We start from the raw sequence: 19404 nt of genomic DNA on the forward strand, positions 1-19404 counted from the left end.
AGACAAAAGGTTGAAGTGAGAGAGTGGAACTCCTGGAGTGTCTCATGAAGAGGGCATAGTTTATGGAAAGATGTGGTTAAGGAGGGAGCTTGAGGTGCTCAAAAGACCGAAAAGAAAGTCTGGCTCCATGGATGGCCAAGCTTGGAGAGGATTGTAGGTATTGGGCATGCAGACTTTTCATGACTTTGCGCTTTTGCATGTTGCAGGTAATCTTGCTGGCACCTGAATAGACACAGGAAAACTGACTGTGAACATGTAGTCCAGACATAACAGAAGGTGGCAGGGATAAGGATTACGTTAGTGGAGATTAAGAAATAGAATTCATTCAAGATCTACATTAAGTGGTACAACTGACAGAATTTGTAATAAGTTGAGAGTGTGAAGGGGAAATCAGTTAGCTTGCATAATGCCATGCCATACATAGAGATGGGGAATTTTGTAATTGAACCAAATTTAAAATTACAAGTTCCAATTTGGATATGTAGAGTTTGATGTATCTTTGAAACATCCACAAGTATATAGTTCGTATGCAACAGAGTGCTCCACGTGAAGCTTAAAGCAAGTGTCTGGAGTAGGAATAAAAATGTATGTGTATTTGGCATATATGTAGTAACTGAAAGATAAGGGGGCCTGCATGAAGACTGCAATGAGAAAAGATTTAGTAAATTCATCTGAAGAAATTTTGCTTCTGCAAAGGAGCAGAGAAAGGCTAGCCGGAAACCAGAGTGGTGTTGTGGTACCTGAGGGAGGAGGAGTATTTTAAGAGGAAAGTGGAGCTCATTACTGCTCAATGTCCAGATTGATTGGGAGTGGGAATCAACACAGCAACTCAACGGTTTTATCCTATTGTGTCAGCCTGCAATATGGGTGCCAACCTGCAGTGCCAGCATTTAATACGGGCGTCAGTTATAGTGCCCCAGCTGCTCTGCTTCCAATTCAACTCCTTGCTTATAGGCTGGGAAGCTAGTGGAGGATGGCTCAAGTACTTGGGCCCCTGTGCCCATGTGAGAGACCTAGAGGATGCTTCTGGTTCAAATCTGCTTAGTGCTGCTGTTGTGGCCACTTCAGATGGAAGACCTCTCTCTTTAATTCTGCCATTCAAATAAGAAGAAATATTTTTTAAAAATGCGTGATAAACTACAGGGATTATTGTTAACCTTTTAAAGATGCTCTTTGGTGGAGTAATATAAATTCAAGCCAGTATGAAATGGGTTAAAGAGTAGATTGAAGAGTAAGCAAAAGATTGAGCTAGAATAGTTGTTTTTCTTTTATTCAGCACACTTGTTGTGTAACTGTTATGTACCAAGCAATGGGAAGTTACAGGAAAAAAAAAAACTAAATTTAATAATAGTACTATTGGCCTGAATTGTCAGAGGAATAATTATGCGGTAATTAAAGAAAATGTATAATGTGACTGGATGTGTGCTTGCATGTGCTGTAGAGAATTAGGTTAGGGAACAGCAAAATCAGTAAGAGATGACTTCTCTGATGCTGAGTGATGCTTGAGCTGATCCATTAAGAATCTCTCTGATTTTAAGGGGAATGGGGACAGAATTAGGTAGGGACAAAAGCAAGAAGGCTTGAGTTGGGAGTGAATTCAGCTGATGACAGCATTAGGATAGGATTGAAAGATACCAAAAGAAACAGGAAGGACTAGATGGGATGAATGGCCCAGGCCCTTGAATATCATTTAGATGTTTGGGTTGATTTACCTTGAGAACTTTAGAGGATAATCAGTGGAGGGCTTTTAAGCCAGGAGGGTAACAAATTCAAATTTGGAATGTGAAAATGAAAGGTAGGAGGCAGGTGGGACTGGAAACATCAGGCATTTGGAGGCCATTCCTGTCCTGACCCAGATGCCCAGTGATGGTGCCTGATCTGGAGCAGCAACACATGGGGGAGGAAGGCAGCTGGCTGTGAGAGTTCTGAGACAAAGACTGACTGGGCTCTGCTTCATTGCATTGGATGTGGGAAAAGTCTAGACTATCTCCCATACCGAAGGCTACTGAATAAATGACAAGAATGTTCCTAAGCCAGGAAGAGACAGGCTTAGATGTGAAACCTCTGGTACAGAAATAAAGTGACCCCTAAAGGGGGTTTACTGCCTAGCATTTTGCCGTTTACTGCACAGTAACCATGGTTGTGATTTTGATAAATACTTGATGTGCATTAGTTGTATCTCTCTTATCAGGAACTGTCATTCCAAGACTGCTTGTTATTTGGTAAGCTCTTTGGCTGAAATATAAATTTGATAAGACTCATTATATTAATGTCTGACTTGTGGACATAAATTAGTGTTATCGCGACTTCCTGTTTGAGAACTTCCTGCTTACTTGTCCATGTGTGTGTCTGTCACCCACACAAGAGTGAAAATAAATTATCGTGATTCTTAACTACATTTTTTACAGAATTATAGAATCTAGTTCGTTTTCTCTTTTGACTCATGGCATCTGTGAAAATTATTTTTGAGTTGTGTGTGGTAGTATTTGAATGTTATTTTTCCTGTGCTACCCCACCCTCATAGTGATTGTTAAGAAACAAGTCTATAAATAAAATCATTAATTTTGTTGTCTTTGGTTTTTGAATGTAGTCTGCCAGCAAAATAAGAGAGGCATAGAAACCCCACATTATTTCACATGCAAAAATATGTGGAGGAAAAATGTTTTCTATCAAGTAGCCTCTTGTTACATAACATGCATTCTCATTTGCTTGTAATGAAGTATTTGTTACTATTAATCTCATAAGGAACATATAAGCAACTTAACAATGCTATTTGTTCTGGAGACACTTTTTTTATAAAAGATTTATTTATTTGAGGAGCAAAGTAAAAGAGAGAGTGTGTGTACTCTTCCATGCGTTGATTTGTTCTCCAGATGGCTGACATGGCCAGTGCTGAGCCAGGCTGCAACCAGGAACCTGGAATTCCATCTGGGTCTTCCATGTGGTGGCAGGGTCCCAAGCACTTGAGCTATCTTCCACTGCATTCCCAGGCACTTTAGCTGGGAGCTAGGTTGGGAGTGGCAGACCTATTACTGGAGCCAGTGCTCATGTGGGGCACTCATGTCACAGCGGGCTGCTTTACCTACACCATGCCAGCTCCTTCCTGGAGACTTTTGTGCTATAGTTTTTAAATTCTAATTTAATATGCATTACCAACAGGTAAAACATCCTAAATTAAGTTTATAGATGCGTTATTAAACTGCTTGATGTTAGACTAGCTTCTTAAATTTATATTGTTTATTAGGAAGTCTTTTCAACCATTAAGATGATAGGACTTGAATTTTCATATAGGTGTTAGATCATTGTCTAAGTATTTTTTTAAAAGTATAATTCAAATGGAAATTAAATCCTTTTTTACTTATTTGAGAGAGAAACAGAAAAAATGATGAATTCCCTTCCACTCATTTTCTGCCCAGTTTCCATATGGATGTCAAGAACCCATTCACCTGAGCCATCACCAATACCTCCAGCATTAACAGGAATCTAGAAATAAGTGCCTAAGTCAGAAGTCAAACCCAGGCACTTGAGGAGGTGTTGTGGCACAGCAGATTGGGCCCAAACTTTGATCTCCTATCTCCTATATTAGAGTGCTGGTTCAAGGTGAGATTATTCTGCTCTGATCCAGTTCCTAAGGGTGCATCCTGGGAAGCAACAGCTGCTAGAACAAGTGTTTGGACCCCTGCTGCCCACATGGGAGACATCAAGTTCCAGGCTCCTGGTTTCAGCCTGACTCAGCCCTGGCTGTTGCAGGCATTTGGGAAATGAATCAGTGGATGGAAGATCTCTTTCTCTCTTGCACACATATCCTCTGCCTAACAAGTAGATTAAAATGAATAAATAAACATTTGGGGAAAAAAAACAGGTGCTCAATATGGGCAAGCTCTGTTAGCCAGCATCTTAACTACCAGGGCAGACTTCTGTCCCTTAATGTCCCTTGATTGAGTGACTGACTTTGAAGGATGGCAGGCAGGCAGAGTTCCCATCCACTGATTGACTTCCCAAATTCCTTCTATGGCCAGAACTGGATTAGGATAGATGCAGGGGCTGGAATGCAACCTATATCTCTCTGTGGGTAGCAGGAACCCAATTTCTTAAGCCATCATTGCTGCCTCCTAGGGTCTGCATTAGAGGAAAGTTTGAGTTAGGACTGAGAGCATGGAGTTAAACCCAGGGGCTCTGATATGAGATGCGAGTATCACAATTGGCAACTTAACCACTTCACCCAATGCCACTCTTCTGTGTTTTATCATACAGTAAGTGAAACATAGAAGGAAATTTTTATGTTGGATTTATTTGTCCTAATTGTGTCTTCCCATTCATAGCTTCAAAATTGTTTCTCTAGAGGTAAGAATGAAAATGAAAGACAATGACAGCAGTAGACTTGTGACCTGAGCAATCTTTCCATTGGGACTGAGTTGGTCATGTAGATACTCAAGTTGATAGTTCCATAGGAGTGTTTTTCTGATCTTCCTTTACAAATAAAATTTCAATTTTTGAAGACGAAAATGCTGACGGTTCTTCCCTGAGGAAAAGGTGTGTAGATGAGTTTCCCAAGGAACAAGCAAGCCTTTCTTAGCTGATCCATTTAGTTTTGGAGACAAAATTTCATTGGGTATTCTGTGTGCTTATATCTGAACCACTTAAATTAATGAGACTAAGAATGTTGGGAAAATTCCTGCAGGATACTTAATGGGCTGTGAAAGCATGTAAGGTAGGAAGAAAAGTGTGGTTTTCTCTTTAGGCATTATGAATTTTAGAAATTGGAAATGAATTCAGTGACATTGCCATCTGGGGTACCCTATGGTACCTTTTTCTGTTTCCTTGAGTGGTCCATCCTCCTCTGTCAACATTGGTTTGTAATGTTAGGCAAATAGCCAAATCTAGAACAGAACCATGAATCCCTTCTGAGACAGTATGCTCTTTGTCAGGATTCTCGAAAGAACTCCATGGCTGATGGGAAACTCAGCGTAAAACCGCCTATCCTTTGGCCACCACTTTATTTAGTCTTTGCTTTTTGATAATTCATCAATCCCAGCAGGGTCACTGGCCAATTCTGAGCCCTGCCCTTTCACTACCCATTCCTTAGGTCTGTGTTGCTCCTTTGCAAGTGGCTTAGATTCTGTGGTCCATTGCTAGAGCCACGCTCTTGTCTCCTGTCCTCTCTGTCCTCATGCGACAGACCACCCTGGGCTAGATTTATTGCTCTGCCTAGTCCTTATCTGCATACATGCACCTGAATGTAACCGCACAACTCTGCAGGCTGGTGTCACCTCAGAGTCAGTTAGGCAGAGCTCAGGGGCCCCACCCATTGACTGAGCAGTTGTTCCCTCACCATTCTGTATTACCAGTGCTCGCCTACCTAATCTTCTCCATCAGCACACATTCATGTTTACCACCGCTGAAAGCCACAATGTCATTTGCCCTTCATTCCTGCTTCCTCAGGAGAGAAGATATGACAATGGCAGCAAGGATTGGAGTGATACAACCATAGGCGAGATTGTCAGAATGAATGATATGTCTTCATCATCTTAGAGCCACCTCATAGAGATGTTATTGAAGTTGCCAACTCTTGTATTACACATACATTCTTTCTTTAGACGTAGTAGTTATGGGGTCAGTGCCAAGATGTAGCAATCCAGTCTTCTGCCTGGGGTGCCAGCATCCCAAATGGGTGCCAGTTCAAGTCCTGGCTGCTCTACTTCCATTCCATTTCCCTCAAAGCCTGGGAAGGCAATGAAAGATGGCCCAAGTGCCTTCCAAACCCACATGGGAGACTTGGAAGAACCTCCTGACTCATGGCTTAAAACCAGCCTTGCTCTAGCCATTGCAGTGATTTGGGGTGTGAACTAGCAGATGCAAGATCTCTTTTCCTCCTCTTCCTCTTCTTCTCCTTTCCTCTCTAACACTGCCTTTCAAATAATAATAACAAAATGTTTTTTAAAAAGCTAGTTTGGTTTTTTTTTTCTCAAGGAAAAGGAATTATTTGTTGTTTTTGTTTTCCCAATCTACTTCAAGCAGGCATTTTATGTATACCTGTGTATAGCAATTTAAAAATCTGATAATATCAGGGGTAAAAAATATCATAGAAAGTGAATCTTCATATTTCAAGTGATAACTAGAAACTTAAAATTGTTAAAAAAAATTTTTTAATCCTTCCATGAGTAGTATTCCATCGAGCGGATTATATCACAATTCCTCTATCCATTCCTCTCTTGGCAGACATCTGGGTTAATTCGTTTTTTGTGAATTGCTGCTATAAATGTAAAGTTGCAGGTCACTCTCTTGAATACATATTTCATTTCATTTCCTTTGTATATATTCCCAGGAGTAAGATGGCTGGGTCATATGGTAGATCAGTTCTCAGTTCTCAGTTGTGTCTGAATACTCTTCATACTGGCTTCCAGTTTACATTCCTACCAACAGAGGATTATTCTTAAATATTCTAATTTTTTAATTAGAATTGTCAGTATAAAATGTTTATTTTCATACATGTTTAGTGGGATTTTTGAAATTGTGGTGATATTTATTATTTTAGCCTTTTTAAGTGTGTAGTTCACTGCTCTTAAGTACATTCACCATTACATCCTGAATTTTTCATTATTCCAGACAGAAACTCTATGGTCATTAAGCGATAATTCTTCATTAGCCTTCCCACAAGAAGGGAGTAACCTTTACTCTACTTTCTATTTCTGCATTCTCCTAAGTGGAATGATACAATGTTTGTCCTTTCGTGTATGGCTTTCTTCACTTAGAGTAATGTTTTCTTCCCTTTGCCTTCCTTTTTTATTTCTCTTTTTTTAATAAAAATTATTATTTTCAAATAACACTTTTAGCAGATTTACAGAGAAAGGAGATATACACAGAGAGAAGTCTTACATTTGCTGGTTCGCTCCCCAAGTGGCTGCTATGGCCAGAGCTGAACCAATCTGAAGACAGGATACAGGAGCTTCTTTCAGTTCTTCCTTGTGGCTGCAGAAGCCCAAGGCCTTGAGCCATCCTCTGCTGCTTTCCCAGGTCATAAGCAGGGAGCTGGATGGAAGTGGACAAGACAGCATCCACATGGGATGTCAGCACCACAGGTGGAAAATAACTCTGTTTGTTACCTGGTGCCCCATTATTTTTCTTTTAGTATTTGCAGTGGCATATTTTTAATTTATAATCACAAGCTTAATTGGATAATGTTTTCAAAGTTTATACATTTGACAACTAGTATTAAAATCCCATTCCTGTTTTTGTGGCTGAATAATATTTTATTATATATTTATTTACCTTTTTAATTTATTTGTGCATAGATACTTGAATTGTTGCCACCTTTTGGCTCTGGGAATAATGCTGAATAGAGGGGCATAAGTATTTAATTTTCTGTTTTCAGTCCTTTTGAATACATACTTAGGAGTAGAGTTGATGCATCTTATGATAATTCTGTGTTAAATACTTTAAGGAAGTGTTAAACTGTACCATTTAATATTTCTATAAGAAAGTATAAAGCTTCCAGTTGTTTCACATTCTATCCAATACTCAGTGTTTTTTAATAATAGTCCTAGTGGGCAAGGATTTTTTTTAAGTTATGGATTAAGTTTCATCCAGCAATTTGTTTAATGATAGAGCATCTGATCCATCACTATGCAAGAGTGCATTTCAATTTAGGGAAATTATAAAATTTATTTTTCAGTGTTAACTTTGTTTCTTTCCTATAACTGTGATATCAGTAATTTGCTACAGTTGAGAATAAGCAATTAAGTATAAGGCTGAGCTTTATAGAACAAGAATGTTTGTTAAATTATATCATTTTGAAGTTGAGAAATATAACTCACTCCACTTTTCTGTATTGAAGACAGCAGAGACCAATGGCAGAACTCCCCCAGAAAAGGGTGAAGAAATCTGTGGATACTTCTTGAACCCTTCCCTAATGTCACCAAAATGTTCAGCAACAATAATGAAGAAGAAGGAGGAGGACACGAGTGACTTCCCCTCTGAAAGTCAGAGAAACATCCCACTTGCATTGGCCAATGTCCTGGAGCATGTCATGGAACAGCTTCATGTTTTGACACAGGTAGGTTGGTCTGCTTTGCACTTTGTACCAGTCATGGTTATAGCTGATTGAAGAGCTAGTAGAGCAGGGGAAGACTTTACTAGCAAGGTGAATTCAAAGTGCAATCAAGGCATGCTGGGTTGGGCTGCTCTAAGGTCTCTTAGATAGATCAGAGCCCTTGAGCACGTAAGCATGAGTGTGCACTAACACACACACACACAGTGCCAGCTCTGGCATTTGGGGACCAGAAGGGAGCAGTTTGGGCTTTAAAGAGTAACAAGGAATGCTCAGTGCCATAAGCTATTCTTGCTTGTAGGGATTTGTCCTTATTATTTTTGATGCAATGTATCTGATTGTGCCATTCATAAACAAATATTTAGGGCTGTAAAAAATGTATTGGGGTAGCCATTTCTGGTTAGTATGAAATATTACTAGTACTTATAGTTCCTCACCCTGAAAGTATTCTCATGGTCCAATATATAACTCACTTTACACAAAGGTTTCTTACATGGATGTGGCATTATTTCTAGAATTAATTTTTCATTCTCATTTTAGACTATTATGCATTTGTTTGAGGCTAACTTATTTTTGCAAATTAAAAATACAGTGGCTCTTTCAAAATGTCATAAAAGCCTTCCAACTCTTGGTCGGGAGATGCAGTTGTATCGAAGGGGAAGTGGTACATTGAAATGGTTATATGTCACAGTTTTCCCTTCCAGCTCTGCCCATTGTTCCCTTTGAAGATGTGTTCTATTGTCCTATTTTGATGTGCACAATGAGGATACTAACATTTGTCAAAGTGGGCTTTGTCACAGATCATACAAAAAGGTTTAAGTGTGAACAAGAAGGATGTCAATTATGCTTTGAGTAAATATTTCAAGTTGGAGTAGCTGTTGCAGGGCTGTGCATTGTAATCATCAGAACTGCTAAGAACTGTACACATGGCTAGTTCTCACCGCCAGATGGTCCACTTCCATTGTTCTGGTTTAAAGCTTCATATCAATCTTTTCATTACCCCATATGACTCTGTTTTACAGACAATTTGAGAACCACTAATTCAATGAGCATTTTAATATTGTGCATACCCTTGGAGTTAAGAGGCTTGTGTATTCTTTTAAAAAATAATTTTTAAAGTGTTCATTTGCTTAAGAGGCAGAGAAAGACAGAACTCCTATCCAGCAGTTCATTCCCTAAATGCCAAATCAGCCTGCACTAGACCAAGTACTCAATTGAGAAAGTGGAAACTCACTCTAGGTCTCCCATGTGGTTCAGGAAACCCAGGTGGAGCTGTCAGCAACACCTCATGCAGCCTGTGATAATAGGAAGCTGAGTTAGGGCCAAAGCCAGGAAATGAACCCAGGTACTCCAGTGTGAGACATGAGTGTCTTAACCTCTAGCCTAAATGCAGCTCCTGTGTGAGGTAATTTTGAGTTCTTGCATGGGAAAGAGCCATGCAAGAACTTGGGAGTCATTCTGGAATTCATCAATGATGATTAATGTCACCCATTTTTACTTTGTAATACCGCGCTAAATCTGACTTTCTCTTGATACTTATTAGACATCTCTTTCCGTTAAAGGCTCTTGCCTTCTCAGCTTCAAGCCAAATTGATTTTTACCTGACTTGTGTTCCATATGGTCTTGCCTTTCCCATCTAAGCCATTGTCTTCCAATGTTGGGTTCTTGTTAGGCTCTCACCAACATGAACCAGTCATCTCCTACTCTTTCAGCTTCATGTCCCATTTCTTCTTCTCTTTACCTGATATAGAGTTAAATAAGTCACATTAGGCTTTATTAAGTTAATGTTTATTTTTAATTGTGAAAGCTGAATTTCTTTTACTTATTAAAGAGATTAAAAGTAGACACGGCAGAGGCGGAACAGTGAGTTTGGGCCTGTTAAATACACTGAGTGTGTTCTGATTCACTTTAATTACACATGATTTCACAACTCCTAACTAAGCTGCAGTGTGTTTATATCTCTACTGAGCTATAATTAAAAGTAAATTAAAATGAAATTACATTTTAGATGGTAGATAAATGCAGATAGCCAGTGTTGAAGTTGTTGACACATATATGAGTATACTTCAAAATGTGGAAGAATGTGTATGGTAAAGCTATATATATGGATTATGCAAAAGTAAACTTAATTACCTTTTCCCTGAATGTGTTGAAACACCTTTATATGTCAACAACTTCAGCACATGGAATTGTAATAAAGTGTGTAAAGTGTTTGGCAAGATGCTTGATAGACATAGAAGGTACTCGATGAATGACAGAAGGTATTATTAGTGTAATTTATTTTTTTAAAGATTTCTTTCTTTCTTTCTTTGAAAGGCACAGTTACAGAGAGGAGAGACAAAGATGTTCCATTTGCTGGTTCACTTCCCATATGCCCACGATAGCCAGGGTTAGCTCAGGCTGAAGTCAGGCATGAGCTTCTTTTGGGTCTCCCTTGTGAGTGGCAGGTTTTAAGTACTCAGGCCGTCCTCTGCTGGGACTTGCTACACCACATTGCTGGCCTTAGCATCATTCATTTTTAATTAGTAATGATCATATGGAATATGAAAGCGAGAGTTATTAAATGGCATTTTAAAATCTGGTTACTTTCAGAGAATGATAGAAAATAATGCATTAGCTTTAAAATTTTTGACATAGTAAGTAGATGAGAGAACTCTTTTTAATTTCTTAAAAAAGATTTATTTATTTATTTATTGGAAAGTCAGATATACAGAGAGGAGAAGAGACAGAGAGGAAGCACTTCCATCTGATGATTCATTCTCCAAGTGGGTGCAATGGCAGGAGCTGCGCCAATCCAAAGCCAGGAGCCTGGAGCCTCTTCTAGGTCTCCCATGTGGGTGCAAGGTCCCCAAGCTTTGGGCAATCCTCAACTGCCTTCCCAGGCCACAGGCAGGGACCTTTACATGTTCGTCGAAGAAATGAAGCCATAGAGAAACACAAGGAAGTGGTTATTGTAAAAGGTGTATATGTGTAGTATGCTTTCTAGCTACTAGATGAGTAAGTAATCATGTATAACTCATCAAAGTCTGTATACTTAGTACTAGATTCACCATTTTAATTTTTAAGCATTTTTTGTAGTTAATTTTGAGAGCTGACAAAGAGATCTTCCATTTGCTGATTTAGTCCCCAAATGACCTTAGTGATGGGAACTGGGCCAGGAGGATGATGGCAGCTAGGAACTAAACCCAGGTCTCCCATGTGGGTGACAGGAACTGGTCACTGTTGCTTCCAGAGTGTGCATTAACAGGAAACTTCTAGACTACGGAGCCAGGGATGGGACTTGAATTCTAACACTCTGGTGTGGGGTGTGGGCACTTAACCCCTAGACCAAATGCCTCCTGTTAGCTTAAGTATTTTCCATGCATTGTTTCACTAAGTTCTCTCAACAATCCTTCAAGACTTTACCATCTTCTGGAATTAGCATATTTTCAAAGCCATCTGGCCACTTACCCATCTGGGCTGCTCTAGGGGTGGTGTGCCATGGCTGGATTGTAGCAGAGTGAGCAGTGGCGACCTTTCAGTAGCACCTGGACCAGGTATATGGCATTTCACTGCCATCTCCACAGTGCTGCGTGGCTTTGGTACCACTTCAATGATCCACAAGCCTACCACCTGGCCTTGGTGCTTTGGAAGATGCGACACAGGCTGGCCACAGAGGTCTGACCTTTTGCTCCTTCTTTTTCGAATGCATCATTTTCACTTTTCACTTAGTCTGCTCTGAGGAAGAGTGCCTGACCTTGTGGTAAGGCCCAGAAGCAAGGCCAGTCCTGAGGCCCCTTTCGGAGGCATCTGAGCAGAAAGGTGGGTGACCCAGTTCTAAAAGCCTCTCCCATGCAGAGACCACCAGCCCTGTGTCTTGCCACCAGGTTGCCAGCACTGATTATTTCATTCTCCCTTTTGCAGACCGTTTCTATCTTGGAGCAGCGACTAACTGTGACAGAGGATAAGCTGAAAGAGTGCCTGGAGAACCAGCAAAAGCTTTTCAGTGCTACCCAGCAGAAAAGTTGATCCATTTTCATTTAGAGTTCAAATCCTGCCAAGAAGGTCATCAGATCTCTGGATTTCATTGTTAAATTATTTGACTGACCTTGTTCATGCAGTTTCTTGAAGTAAATCATCTCTCTCTTTAGTTCACATGCCCTTTGGTGAAGTAGTTCACTTACTTCTTAAGCAGTATCCTATATGCACAGAAGGAATTCTTGGTCTGGCTCTGATACCTTCCAGTTTGAAAAAGAAAAAAAAATATCCTCTTGCTCATGTCTTCAAAAGCAGAGCTAATAAAAATTCACAAACTATAGAGTTTCCACAGCAAGAATATACTTTTTAAAAATTTTCTTTCTTTTTTTTTAAATTTTAGATGATGTTTACATAGTCAATCAGGGCAGGAAGGATCTAGGGTTAGGGAGAAGTGGGTATGATCATTGTTTCTAAGCTTTCTATCTCTTCTTCCCATTTTTGGGGGGTAGGGGGAGAATGGGGGATATGCCAAACCCAGCTGTCCCAGTACCCGAGGATGTGGAAGGGCCACCCTGTATCAACCCAGAGTCACAGTGGCGCATGTTCTGGAGGTTCTGCCCAGGTGGATGTGATAGCTTTGAAATGCTGTCGATCTCGCCTGTCTGTGAATGAGGAATCCCTTCCAATGTCCATTGGCTGACACCACCGACCTTATAATCCCCAATTGCCAGATTGCTGTTATTGGCTGAGGTAGTTCATATGTTCTGTTCTCCATTCTCTGCAATGGTACCAGTTGTCCTTTACAAGGCCCAATGAGCTACCATGTCCTCCATGTGCACCATGGTCTGCAATCCAGCATTCCGTCTTCTATACAGTGGAGGACCAGTTCTCCTAGATAGGTTCATATACCTGAGTCAGGTGACATGGGCCATGTCAGATAACCTACCCCCAAGACTTACGTTCCTGGCCACCAGCACACAGATGGGCTTGGTGACTTGGACCAGGAGACCCAGGTCCCACTGGACCCTCTATCCCCAGAACTCATGGACCTGACAACCCACCACATAGTGGACCCAAGGACCTAGACCAGGAAACCCAGGTCCCATTGGACCCTCTATCCTCAGGACTCATCGACCTGACACCCACTACATAGGTGGGGCCCTAAGATCCACGGCCAGGCCAGACCCCCCACCCCCAGGGCTCATGGACTTGACACCCACCACCTCCAGACTGACATGGCTCATCTTTCCTTGGCATCCACCAGGGGGTACTTTAGCTGCAGAATCAGCCCCCAATCCTGGCTAAAGTGTGAACTGGCTGGTAACATTGCCCAACTCAGCCTCTCCTGTACTCCATCCTGGTTCTCAGATCTGCCAGTAGATGTTATAAACTGGCCAAGTCTGGCCCACTCCCTGATCTGACCCACATGTATGCCAATAGGTACTTTAACCTGGTCTGGTTTGGTCTACACCTTGCCTTGGTTCTTACGCTTACCTACAGGAACCACAACCTGACAATGGAATTTGCCACGCTCCTTTATCTGTGCAGATCTTGCACATACCAGTGGGTTCCTGACCCATGTTAACTTTGTCTACCTGTTGTCCTGACAGGGACCATGTCCTTGCCCAATCGACCCATACCCTTTCCAGTTCTCACTGTTGGCTGTTGCAGCCCATCCACACCTGCTCCATACCCAGACACAGCTCTCAAATGGTTCAGCGGGAGCTGAGACTTAGCCCAGCCCATTCTACACCCACCCTGCCTCTCTGAGTACCAATGGGTATTATAGTCTAGCCCAGCCTGGCCCTCCCCAGACCCAGGCCACACCCATGCCAAGGGAGATTGAAGCTATGTTCAACCTGGGACAATGCACTCATTCTGGCACTTATGCTCACCTATGGGAATTCCAGCCAAACTGCAGCATCCCCTTAGCTCCCTAACCAGACCTGTCCTCAGCCACAGTATTTGTGTGTGCCAATGGATATTGTCGTTCCACATGGGTGAACCCACATATTGCCCTACAGATTCTACCCCTAGACCTGATTCACTCATGCGTTTGTTGACTTCATGGCCCAACCTCACAGAACCTGTTTCCTTTTCTGACACTCTGGTGAGTTCTGTGTTGTAGCCCTTCAAGTAAAGTGGGAACTTTTTGTGCATGGAACTTCCAGAGAAGCCATTCCTCACGTGGACCTGAACCCTAAGGTCCTTGCTGATCCCCACCTGTGTCGTCTCTCCGACTTCCTGTAAACCCACACCACTACAATCCCAGAGCACATTGCCAGGTGGTCCATGGGCTTCACCTGGCACCATTGGTGCCTGGGCCACCTGGCCAGGATTCCCTCAGTGCAGCCACGTGGCTGGGAGAGTCGAGCACCTGTACCTCCAGCTTCAGACTCACCTTGGCTCCCTCCGCCAAGATGGCAGTGATGGGCAGAGATAGGGTCCTGCATCTGCCCAGATCTGCCCAAGATCCATCCACAGTGTAATTATTGTTAGGGGAGGGGTTTCTCGGGACAAGCTCGGGATTTGCCCACCACCTGGCAGTGGTGGCCAGAACTAGGATCCCACACATTGAGCCTGACTCTGCCCAGGTTCCCCCATCACAGCCATACAGCTAGAAGAGTACTTCCAGCTTCAGATTCACTTTGACTCCCCCCACCAAGATCAAATATCCGTATTTTAATGAGCAGCAGCATATGCATGACAGTGAGTTTCTGTTCAAGCTGCGGTACATGTTGTAAACATCCTGTTGCCAGCCTTCAGGAAAATGAAGCGTCTGAAGCACAGGAAGCACCGACCACCCTCCTGTTACAGAATGATGCAACAGGTCTATTTTAAAAGATACACACGTGTGTGCACATGCTTCAGAAATGTTGTGTATGGTTGTTTGGGCAGCTAAATAATAGGTACTTTTAAAATAAGACCATCTTATTATTGTCTTCATTTTTTAAAAAGAATTGTGTTTTGAAGTAAGTGAGCCTGGTTTCTCAAAAATCTTGGTTGCAAATTAAGAATTTTGTTTCAACTTAAACGAAATGGAGATTAAAGTGAAAAGGAAAGCAGCCAGGTGAATTTTGCTTGCTTTTTTTTTAAGGCCAAGCTATATTCAGAGCAAAGGTAGCAGGCTCACAGGCACTTGACCTTTATGATGTCCATGAGTAACTGGGGAATACTGCCCGTGTGTTGGAAAACAAGAAAAAGTGAAGCCCTATTTATGTGGGAGTCTATGTTTAGAAATTTTTTTTTCAAAGTAATGCAATTGTGTCTATGAGGTGGAGTTTTTTTTATTATTGTTATTTTAATGTGTATTACAAGTGCCTTTTTATATCATATAATAATGAATTTCCAAACATTTCCAAGAGCTTATAAAGGCAAAGTGACATTGTGTTTTTATGATCTCTTTGAGAAAACTATAAATGAAATGTCATACCAATCTTGTTTTATGCTTTTTTTATGCTTCAAACAATAAAGGCATTTTTTTTTTTCTTAAAAAAAAATTGTTCTTTTTCTTTAACAATGTTTAAAACCTGGAAATACTAAACTTCTTATCTACCAGGTCACTTAATCTTTAATGAGAGTAGCAATCTCCTAGAGAGCTTGTCAGAGCAGTTTCCGGGCGTTATCTGTAGAGCTGATGACTCATTGGGCTGGGTGGGATCCCACACCTTGCATTTTTGACACGGGTGATGTTGATGCTCCTGGCCTGAGGCCCACACTTCAGCAACACTGATCGAGCTTTTGACCTTCCTCATAACATGATGTTGCCACATATTTTTATAGCCTTCTCAGAGCCATAAGTGATATCAAATCGTGATACAGATTAAAATTCCCTGAAACTTCTTCAGGAGGATGGATGGAACATTTTGTAACCCCTCCCTACCCCTCTCACCCCCCAATCTTTATCAGTTGCTTTTTAGCTTTTGAGGCGTCTCCTTGATTTTCACCTGATCCCAGCCCTTTGCTTTTCTAACTTCAATATGTAACTTTCTCATCCACATTTCTACTGGGAGGCCCTAAAGACATTTCTAAATACATCCACGACCAGTTATTTTGCCTTCTCCTTAGACCCAGCCATGGTCCCCTAGCAGCTTCAGGGCTTGTCTTTGTGGTCTCAGTCAGCCTTCTAGCCCAGCTCTCAGGCTGAACATCTGGTGTCATCCTTGGATCCTTTCTCACCCCTCACCTTCGCTCCTCCAGTGAATTTTGTCACATTGTATGGAGTACTGGGTCATTCCCCACCACCCCTGGTCTAGCCAAGCTGCATGGTCTCCAGCCTGAAAGACTGCTCATGTCTCCTGACTGGTCTCCTGACAGGCCAGAGAGCTTCCTGATTCGTCTATATCACATCAAGTGCTCTTCAGCTCAAAACCAGGACTTCCCATCTCAGGAAGAACTCAATTGTGACAGTACGCCAGCTGTCCCCTGCCTTCACTTCCTTCTTTTTGCTTCCCTTTACTCTTCTGAGGGCAGCTGTACTAACCATTTCCTCAGTCTGGAATGCCCTTCCCTTGGTTAGCTCTCACAACAGTGGACCTTTACGCACTGTTCTCTGTGAAACAGTAGCCATACCTGGAGCCTCTGTGCTCCTGACCTGACTTCAATTTCTTTAATGCATTTGCTATCTTCTGACATGAGCTTTTTGAAGAGGGCAGGTCTTCAGAGAATTCACGAAGGCTTGGGCACAATGGTTCAATAGGCTAATCCTCTACCTTCAAGCATTAGCATCCCATATGATCACTGGTTCTTCTCCTGGCTGCTCCATTCCCATCTAGTTCTCTGCTTGTGGCCTGGGAAAGCAGGAGAGGATGGCCCAAAGCTTTGGGTCCCTACATCCACATGGAAGACTTAGAAAGAAAGCTCCAGTCTCCTGGCTTCGGTTTGGCTCAGCTGCAGCCACTGTGACCATTGGAAGATCTTTCTATCTCCGTTTTTCTGTAGATTTACCTTTCCAATAAAAACAAATATTTTTTTTTAAAAAAAAAGAATCCATGCATGATGCATTGATTTCAAATTTTTGGCATCAAAACAAACCTCCATCTCATTTTCCCCTGAACTTCTAAAGTACCCTCTCATGTATTGGTTCACATATACGTGGAAGGCAGGCCCTCTCCTGTCAGTCATTGATGGATTCCTGGACGTAGAGCAGGCACACAGCATCTGTTTCTTGGAATATGTGAAAACAAGCACTGAGGTGTAGACTTTTCCCTTTCTGCCCTTGCAGTGGCTTCTCAACCTCGATTAGTTCCTGAGCACCGTGCCTCTGCGGCCCATTTGAAGAAACGGAATTTCAAGTGCATGATGATGCAGGCAAATCCTGAGGATGTCTGTAATTGCTGAATAGCACCTAAGGGGGCCATGTTTATCTTCAGTCACATCATTTGATGGTGTCACTGCTGCTTTAGTGACTGTGGGTCCCCCAAACAGAATGTGACCTGTTGCCATAGCGTTTCTCAAAACCTGTGCTGCTGGCTGCTGTACATAGGATTTTTTTTCCCCCTCTGGCACAAAAATGTTTCTCTTGGACCTGTTCAAGTCATTAAGTATAGTGTTAATGGTTTCAAAGGCTTTTAGAAACAGTTAGCTATGATGTACCTGGTCAAAGATAAATTGAGGCACAAAATTTAAAATTTTGAAGTCTTTTTGTTCTAGTTAGCATAATAACTGCACATATTTGTGGCTTACAGTGTGATCATTTGATTCACATATACAGTGTATGACCATCACATGAGGATAATTAGCATTTCCATCTCATCAAACACCATTTCTTTGAGCAAACAACGAAGCATCAGGCAGCACCAGACTGCAGCCATTTGGCCCAGACAGCACAAGGGGAAAAGTTTTAGAAGGTGTTTGTAGAAACAGGACAAAAAAAAAATCTGCTTAGTTCAAGCGGAGGGTGATGGTGAAGTCCTGGTTCAGAGGTTCTTTGGTGGTTTCTGCTGGGGTAAGCTTGCATGTTGGTCTTCCGAGGGACAGTGATCCTGTTCTCAGAGCTGCCTTCCCTTTGCTCACAGAGAAACTCTAGCTGCTAGAACCAGCTGCTTCAGTCTCATGGCCTCCTAGGTAACTATGCTAACGTGGCACAAATTAGTTTGCATTTCTGTTACAAAAAGGTGATTTCTTATTTTAACCTGAGGTGAATTTCTTCAGGTGATATAAGGAAAAAAAAATGGTGATGATTTGAACTTCAATTGGTGAACTCTGGTAGGATATGTGAAAAAGAATTTGGGGAAGTTATATATTACATAATCATCATGAATTGTATTTGAAAAGTATAATGTAAAAACATTTCTGAAGTTTAAAAAAGACTAGAATGCAGAAGGAAGATCCCTTTTTAACTACTTTCAATTACTCATATGGTAATACTTCAGGATTATACTAAAGATTTGGTTTTAATACTAACCTGAGCAACTCATCTGCGGAAATAGAAAAAGCTGCTTCCCTATGCAATGAGTCGGAATCCTTGCTGGGCTCATGGTTTATTTTTCAGTTATGTGATGGTATTTGCGGAGTTTATGTTAATATTTGGCTCTCTGGCTTGATAGGCAAGTCAGAATACTTGCATATTTCGGGCCTGCATGCTGCCATGGAGCAATGAACAAGAGTTGGTGGGGAGGACACCCTTGGATAGACACCTTACTGTCCACCCTCCCCTCTACTGCTTGATGTCATCCATCTGACCCCTTTTGAGATGTAAGTCTTCCACATGGTGTTATCCCCAATCTGTGCCTTCTTTACATTCTTTACTGCTCCCCAGCTTCAGCCACGTCTCAGATCCATAGCCATCCTAAACCTAACTGTTCGCCATTCACTTGCCAAATCCACTTACCTTGAGTGTCCTGAGTCCTGTGACCTTCCCAGCTCCTGGATGCATATCACTGCATATACTCTTTTTGTTGGATTTCCATGATGTTCTGTGCATATCCCTGCTCCAACATAGGTTGCCATACAGTCACAGTTTGGCATCTTCCATTGTTGTTACTCTTAGAGTCCAAAGCAGTTAAAACTAGGATGAGCTGACTGGAAGAAATGAGTAAAAGTTTAGATGGTGTTATTTGGGGCTGAGTGAGTGTTGTATAACATTGCAGTTGCACACATAGTATTTGACGCCAGCAAGACTTGGGTGCAAATTCAGACTGTGCCATTCACTAGCAGTGTGGCCTTCAGAGCCTTTAGGGTAGTTATTCACAGAGCATAGCAGCTGGAAGTAATAATACAAATTATGTTGGCAAAATGATTGGCACAGTAGTTATCATAGAATATACTGTAACAAATGGTAACTTATTATTATTAAGCATTTTATTTCTGGAGGTTATTTTTCTAACTAATATGATTTCAACCATATGGAAGAGATACAGAAGCTAATAATAAATGGTAGTAAGTCAAAGAGTGATATT

The 19404-nt window shown here is 41.6% G+C and overlaps 1 protein-coding gene across 3 annotated transcripts in view; it reads left to right on the forward strand.

Moving 5' to 3' along the window:
• POC1B (POC1 centriolar protein B) overlaps positions 1–19404 on the forward strand; it is a 160071-nt gene that overhangs the window by 80473 nt on the left and 60194 nt on the right. The window contains exons 12-14 of one of the 3 annotated variants that reach the window (XM_040981026.1): positions 5535–5549; positions 7943–8053; positions 11951–12342. In XM_040981026.1, the coding sequence (XP_040836960.1) occupies positions 5535–5549; positions 7943–8053; positions 11951–12055 (231 nt within the window). In that variant the 3' untranslated portion in view covers positions 12056–12342. Of the gene's footprint in view, positions 1–5534; positions 5550–7834; positions 8054–11950; positions 12343–19404 lie in introns of those variants that run through there. The other 2 variants (XM_040981007.1, XM_040981017.1) reach the window with 2 other exon arrangements.

Source organism: Ochotona curzoniae, unplaced genomic scaffold, assembly GCF_017591425.1.
Source record: "Ochotona curzoniae isolate NIBS_2020 unplaced genomic scaffold, NIBS_Ocur_1.0 contig_1014, whole genome shotgun sequence".
NCBI classification, from domain to species: Eukaryota; Metazoa; Chordata; class Mammalia; order Lagomorpha; family Ochotonidae; genus Ochotona; species Ochotona curzoniae.